The 7,937-nt window shown below is 38.7% G+C and overlaps 1 protein-coding gene across 1 annotated transcript; it reads right to left on the minus strand.

The window, feature by feature from the left end:
- Positions 1-2,081: 2,081 nt before the first annotated feature.
- MS3_00006279 (uncharacterized protein) lies at positions 2,082-4,832 on the minus strand. Its single transcript, XM_051214410.1, has one exon. The coding sequence runs from the start codon at positions 3,166-3,168 to the stop codon at positions 2,290-2,292; it is 879 nt and encodes a 292-aa protein (XP_051067579.1). The 5' UTR covers positions 3,169-4,832; the 3' UTR covers positions 2,082-2,289.
- Between the last annotated feature and the right edge of the window lie 3,105 nt (positions 4,833-7,937).

A 7,937-nucleotide genomic window follows, 5' to 3' on the forward strand; every position in this document is an offset into this window, starting at 1 on the left:
TCAAAAACATCTGTCGCAGACTGATGAGAACCATTTGAAGCAGTTGTATTCAGTGTACTGCTCGATTTGTTTTCTGTTTCATGGGTGGTTATTGCGACAATTCTATGAGCATTTACCAGGGAGTGTGTTTGTGAGCTGGATAAGTCACCGTCTGCACATGCTGTTTTGGGGATAATGGAGTTTGAGTCCATTACCGGGCATGTTTCTGGAATGGAGAGGACTGGACCACTGGGCGAATCTTGAGTGACTGTTGTACCGTTTGAAATACGGTTTATCGGCGATTCATTGGGGCTGCAATCATTTTCCAGCTCTGTGTGCAGTTGAGAGATCAATCCCTCCACTTCCGTTGCATCTCCAAAGCATGAGTGATTTAACAGCTGCGTGCGTAATTTGACTAAAAACTCCAACTGTCTTTCAAATAGCAGCTGTACTCGATCGGAAGGGAGAGTCATTTTTTTTATTCAGCACCGGTAATGAAAATTACTGTTTGATTAATGACCAATGTTGCTGAAGGACACTGATGACAAATTTGGATGCTGAAGGCTGACTTTGGATTGTTCTTTTTTTACCCCGTCGCCAATTTGTTATGTCTCAAAGTGACAGCCGATTATATGACAGTGACTTATCGATCGGACCAAGGATTCAGAATCTCGATAGCTATCCTGGTCCGTTGTCCCCAACTCTGCTAACTCGATCAAGAAGTCTGGGTAAGGTGTAGAAAGTGTATTCTACAGACAAACAGCAGATAACAAGTCAAGTCAAACACACAAATCAAGCGTATTTATACAAATATTTACAATCGATATTGTCATGGAAGATTTTTGAACATTAATCAACAATTGACTGCTATTTGAACATTTAATCGATAGTTCATCAATTGACCTATTTGTACATTTAATCGATAGTTCATCAATTGACCTATCTGCACATTTAATCGATAAGTAAATTACAAAATTTGAGTTTTGGGGATCTATCGTCCCCAACACTCCTCCCCTTTTAGAAGATCCGGAGTTGATATCCGGATTTTAAGTTTTCCAGGTCCATCCTCCCCACGAAACAGTGTTGGATCCTCATATGCCCACGTTATAATTAACTTGAATTTGTTTAAGACATATTTATCGCACTGAACAGAGAATTGACTGAAAGTGACTAAGTCTTGAGGCTGAACGACACTTGATATGAGGTGTTCGAAGTTTAATTCTTCTGAAATATTGTGACCAAATTTATTTGGAATCTTATTTGTAGATAATGGATCATCAAGGTAATTAGCATCTATCAAAATTGTATTAAGTTTTTGATCATCATTTGATGCATCTGACATATTTTCTGGTAAAAGAGAATCTTGATAATAAGATTTGTCAAAAACATCTGTCGCAGACTGATGAGAACCATTTGAAGCAGTTGTATTCAGTGTACTGCTCGATTTGTTTTCTGTTTCATGGGTGGTTATTGCGACAATTCTATGAGCATTTACCAGGGAGTGTGTTTGTGAGCTGGATAAGTCACCGTCTGCACATGCTGTTTTGGGGATAATGGAGTTTGAGTCCATTACCGGGCATGTTTCTGGAATGGAGAGGACTGGACCACTGGGCGAATCTTGAGTGACTGTTGTACCGTTTGAAATACGGTTTATCGGCGATTCATTGGGGCTGCAATCATTTTCCAGCTCTGTGTGCAGTTGAGAGATCAATCCCTCCACTTCCGTTGCATCTCCAAAGCATGAGTGATTTAACAGCTGCGTGCGTAATTTGACTAAAAACTCCAACTGTCTTTCAAATAGCAGCTGTACTCGATCGGAAGGGAGAGTCATTTTTTTTATTCAGCACCGGTAATGAAAATTACTGTTTGATTAATGACCAATGTTGCTGAAGGACACTGATGACAAATTTGGATGCTGAAGGCTGACTTTGGATTGTTCTTTTTTTTACCCCGTCGCCAATTTGTTATGTCTCAAAGTGACAGCCGATTATATGACAGTGACTTATCGATCGGACCAAGGATTCAGAATCTCGATAGCTATCCTGGTCCGTTGTCCCCAACTCTGCTAACTCGATCAAGAAGTCTGGGTAAGGTGTAGAAAGTGTATTCTACAGACAAACAGCAGATAACAAGTCAAGTCAAACACACAAATCAAGCGTATTTATACAAATATTTACAATCGATATTGTCATGGAAGATTTTTGAACATTAATCAACAATTGACTGCTATTTGAACATTTAATCGATAGTTCATCAATTGACCTATTTGTACATTTAATCGATAGTTCATCAATTGACCTATCTGCACATTTAATCGATAAGTAAATTACAAAATTTGAGTTTTGGGGATCTATCGTCCCCAACACTCCTCCCTTTTAGAAGATCCGGAGTTGATATCCGGATTTTAAGTTTTCCAGGTCCATCCTCCCCACGAAACAGTGTTGGATCCTCATATGCCCACGTTATAATTAACTTGAATTTGTTTAAGACATATTTATCGCACTGAACAGAGAATTGACTGAAAGTGACTAAGTCTTGAGGCTGAACGACACTTGATATGAGGTGTTCGAAGTTTAATTCTTCTGAAATATTGTGACCAAATTTATTTGGAATCTTATTTGTAGATAATGGATCATCAAGGTAATTAGCATCTATCAAAATTGTATTAAGTTTTTGATCATCATTTGATGCATCTGACATATTTTCTGGTAAAAGAGAATCTTGATAATAAGATTTGTCAAAAACATCTGTCGCAGACTGATGAGAACCATTTGAAGCAGTTGTATTCAGTGTACTGCTCGATTTGTTTTCTGTTTCATGGGTGGTTATTGCGACAATTCTATGAGCATTTACCAGGGAGTGTGTTTGTGAGCTGGATAAGTCACCGTCTGCACATGCTGTTTTGGGGATAATGGAGTTTGAGTCCATTACCGGGCATGTTTCTGGAATGGAGAGGACTGGACCACTGGGCGAATCTTGAGTGACTGTTGTACCGTTTGAAATACGGTTTATCGGCGATTCATTGGGGCTGCAATCATTTTCCAGCTCTGTGTGCAGTTGAGAGATCAATCCCTCCACTTCCGTTGCATCTCCAAAGCATGAGTGATTTAACAGCTGCGTGCGTAATTTGACTAAAAACTCCAACTGTCTTTCAAATAGCAGCTGTACTCGATCGGAAGGGAGAGTCATTTTTTTTATTCAGCACCGGTAATGAAAATTACTGTTTGATTAATGACCAATGTTGCTGAAGGACACTGATGACAAATTTGGATGCTGAAGGCTGACTTTGGATTGTTCTTTTTTTACCCCGTCGCCAATTTGTTATGTCTCAAAGTGACAGCCGATTATATGACAGTGACTTATCGATCGGACCAAGGATTCAGAATCTCGATAGCTATCCTGGTCCGTTGTCCCCAACTCTGCTAACTCGATCAAGAAGTCTGGGTAAGGTGTAGAAAGTGTATTCTACAGACAAACAGCAGATAACAAGTCAAGTCAAACACACAAATCAAGCGTATTTATACAAATATTTACAATCGATATTGTCATGGAAGATTTTTGAACATTAATCAACAATTGACTGCTATTTGAACATTTAATCGATAGTTCATCAATTGACCTATTTGTACATTTAATCGATAGTTCATCAATTGACCTATCTGCACATTTAATCGATAAGTAAATTACAAAATTTGAGTTTTGGGGATCTATCGTCCCCAACACTCCTCCCCTTTTTAGAAGATCCGGAGTTGATATCCGGATTTTAAGTTTTCCAGGTCCATCCTCCCCCACGAAACAGTGTTGGATCCTCATATGCCCACGTTATAATTAACTTGAATTTGTTTAAGACATATTTATCGCACTGAACAGAGAATTGACTGAAAGTGACTAAGTCTTGAGGCTGAACGACACTTGATATGAGGTGTTCGAAGTTTAATTCTTCTGAAATATTGTGACCAAATTTATTTGGAATCTTATTTGTAGATAATGGATCATCAAGGTAATTAGCATCTATCAAAATTGTATTAAGTTTTTGATCATCATTTGATGCATCTGACATATTTTCTGGTAAAAGAGAATCTTGATAATAAGATTTGTCAAAAACATCTGTCGCAGACTGATGAGAACCATTTGAAGCAGTTGTATTCAGTGTACTGCTCGATTTGTTTTCTGTTTCATGGGTGGTTATTGCGACAATTCTATGAGCATTTACCAGGGAGTGTGTTTGTGAGCTGGATAAGTCACCGTCTGCACATGCTGTTTTGGGGATAATGGAGTTTGAGTCCATTACCGGGCATGTTTCTGGAATGGAGAGGACTGGACCACTGGGCGAATCTTGAGTGACTGTTGTACCGTTTGAAATACGGTTTATCGGGGATTCATTGGGGCTGCAATCATTTTCCAGCTCTGTGTGCAGTTGAGAGATCAATCCCTCCACTTCCGTTGCATCTCCAAAGCATGAGTGATTTAACAGCTGCGTGCGTAATTTGACTAAAAACTCCAACTGTCTTTCAAATAGCAGCTGTACTCGATCGGAAGGGAGAGTCATTTTTTTTATTCAGCACCGGTAATGAAAATTACTGTTTGATTAATGACCAATGTTGCTGAAGGACACTGATGACAAATTTGGATGCTGAAGGCTGACTTTGGATTGTTCTTTTTTTACCCCGTCGCCAATTTGTTATGTCTCAAAGTGACAGCCGATTATATGACAGTGACTTATCGATCGGACCAAGGATTCAGAATCTCGATAGCTATCCTGGTCCGTTGTCCCCAACTCTGCTAACTCGATCAAGAAGTCTGGGTAAGGTGTAGAAAGTGTATTCTACAGACAAACAGCAGATAACAAGTCAAGTCAAACACACAAATCAAGCGTATTTATACAAATATTTACAATCGATATTGTCATGGAAGATTTTTGAACATTAATCAACAATTGACTGCTATTTGAACATTTAATCGATAGTTCATCAATTGACCTATTTGTACATTTAATCGATAGTTCATCAATTGACCTATCTGCACATTTAATCGATAAGTAAATTACAAAATTTGAGTTTTGGGGATCTATCGTCCCCAACACTCCTCCCCTTTTTAGAAGATCCGGAGTTGATATCCGGATTTTAAGTTTTCCAGGTCCATCCTCCCCCACGAAACAGTGTTGGATCCTCATATGCCCACGTTATAATTAACTTGAATTTGTTTAAGACATATTTATCGCACTGAACAGAGAATTGACTGAAAGTGACTAAGTCTTGAGGCTGAACGACACTTGATATGAGGTGTTCGAAGTTTAATTCTTCTGAAATATTGTGACCAAATTTATTTGGAATCTTATTTGTAGATAATGGATCATCAAGGTAATTAGCATCTATCAAAATTGTATTAAGTTTTTGATCATCATTTGATGCATCTGACATATTTTCTGGTAAAAGAGAATCTTGATAATAAGATTTGTCAAAAACATCTGTCGCAGACTGATGAGAACCATTTGAAGCAGTTGTATTCAGTGTACTGCTCGATTTGTTTTCTGTTTCATGGGTGGTTATTGCGACAATTCTATGAGCATTTACCAGGGAGTGTGTTTGTGAGCTGGATAAGTCACCGTCTGCACATGCTGTTTTGGGGATAATGGAGTTTGAGTCCATTACCGGGCATGTTTCTGGAATGGAGAGGACTGGACCACTGGGCGAATCTTGAGTGACTGTTGTACCGTTTGAAATACGGTTTATCGGCGATTCATTGGGGCTGCAATCATTTTCCAGCTCTGTGTGCAGTTGAGAGATCAATCCCTCCACTTCCGTTGCATCTCCAAAGCATGAGTGATTTAACAGCTGCGTGCGTAATTTGACTAAAAACTCCAACTGTCTTTCAAATAGCAGCTGTACTCGATCGGAAGGGAGAGTCATTTTTTTTATTCAGCACCGGTAATGAAAATTACTGTTTGATTAATGACCAATGTTGCTGAAGGACACTGATGACAAATTTGGATGCTGAAGGCTGACTTTGGATTGTTCTTTTTTTACCCCGTCGCCAATTTGTTATGTCTCAAAGTGACAGCCGATTATATGACAGTGACTTATCGATCGGACCAAGGATTCAGAATCTCGATAGCTATCCTGGTCCGTTGTCCCCAACTCTGCTAACTCGATCAAGAAGTCTGGGTAAGGTGTAGAAAGTGTATTCTACAGACAAACAGCAGATAACAAGTCAAGTCAAACACACAAATCAAGCGTATTTATACAAATATTTACAATCGATATTGTCATGGAAGATTTTTGAACATTAATCAACAATTGACTGCTATTTGAACATTTAATCGATAGTTCATCAATTGACCTATTTGTACATTTAATCGATAGTTCATCAATTGACCTATCTGCACATTTAATCGATAAGTAAATTACAAAATTTGAGTTTTGGGGATCTATCGTCCCCAACACTCCTCCCTTTTAGAAGATCCGGAGTTGATATCCGGATTTTAAGTTTTCCAGGTCCATCCTCCCCACGAAACAGTGTTGGATCCTCATATGCCCACGTTATAATTAACTTGAATTTGTTTAAGACATATTTATCGCACTGAACAGAGAATTGACTGAAAGTGACTAAGTCTTGAGGCTGAACGACACTTGATATGAGGTGTTCGAAGTTTAATTCTTCTGAAATATTGTGACCAAATTTATTTGGAATCTTATTTGTAGATAATGGATCATCAAGGTAATTAGCATCTATCAAAATTGTATTAAGTTTTTGATCATCATTTGATGCATCTGACATATTTTCTGGTAAAAGAGAATCTTGATAATAAGATTTGTCAAAAACATCTGTCGCAGACTGATGAGAACCATTTGAAGCAGTTGTATTCAGTGTACTGCTCGATTTGTTTTCTGTTTCATGGGTGGTTATTGCGACAATTCTATGAGCATTTACCAGGGAGTGTGTTTGTGAGCTGGATAAGTCACCGTCTGCACATGCTGTTTTGGGGATAATGGAGTTTGAGTCCATTACCGGGCATGTTTCTGGAATGGAGAGGACTGGACCACTGGGCGAATCTTGAGTGACTGTTGTACCGTTTGAAATACGGTTTATCGGCGATTCATTGGGGCTGCAATCATTTTCCAGCTCTGTGTGCAGTTGAGAGATCAATCCCTCCACTTCCGTTGCATCTCCAAAGCATGAGTGATTTAACAGCTGCGTGCGTAATTTGACTAAAAACTCCAACTGTCTTTCAAATAGCAGCTGTACTCGATCGGAAGGGAGAGTCATTTTTTTTATTCAGCACCGGTAATGAAAATTACTGTTTGATTAATGACCAATGTTGCTGAAGGACACTGATGACAAATTTGGATGCTGAAGGCTGACTTTGGATTGTTCTTTTTTACCCCGTCGCCAATTTGTTATGTCTCAAAGTGACAGCCGATTATATGACAGTGACTTATCGATCGGACCAAGGATTCAGAATCTCGATAGCTATCCTGGTCCGTTGTCCCCAACTCTGCTAACTCGATCAAGAAGTCTGGGTAAGGTGTAGAAAGTGTATTCTACAGACAAACAGCAGATAACAAGTCAAGTCAAACACACAAATCAAGCGTATTTATACAAATATTTACAATCGATATTGTCATGGAAGATTTTTGAACATTAATCAACAATTGACTGCTATTTGAACATTTAATCGATAGTTCATCAATTGACCTATTTGTACATTTAATCGATAGTTCATCAATTGACCTATCTGCACATTTAATCGATAAGTAAATTACAAAATTTGAGTTTTGGGGATCTATCGTCCCCAACACTCCTCCCCTTTTAGAAGATCCGGAGTTGATATCCGGATTTTAAGTTTTCCAGGTCCATCCTCCCCACGAAACAGTGTTGGATCCTCATATGCCCACGTTATAATTAACTTGAATTTGTTTAAGACATATTTATCGCACTGAACAGAGAATTGACTGAAA

Source organism: Schistosoma haematobium, chromosome 2 (genome assembly GCF_000699445.3).
Source record: "Schistosoma haematobium chromosome 2, whole genome shotgun sequence".
NCBI classification, from domain to species: Eukaryota; Metazoa; Platyhelminthes; class Trematoda; order Strigeidida; family Schistosomatidae; genus Schistosoma; species Schistosoma haematobium.

Bases quoted from the DNA above. Each gene is read 5' to 3' on its own strand.
- MS3_00006279 (XM_051214410.1), bottom strand. From the start codon at position 3,168: ATGACTCTCCCTTCCGATCGAGTACAGCTGCTATTTGAAAGACAGTTG.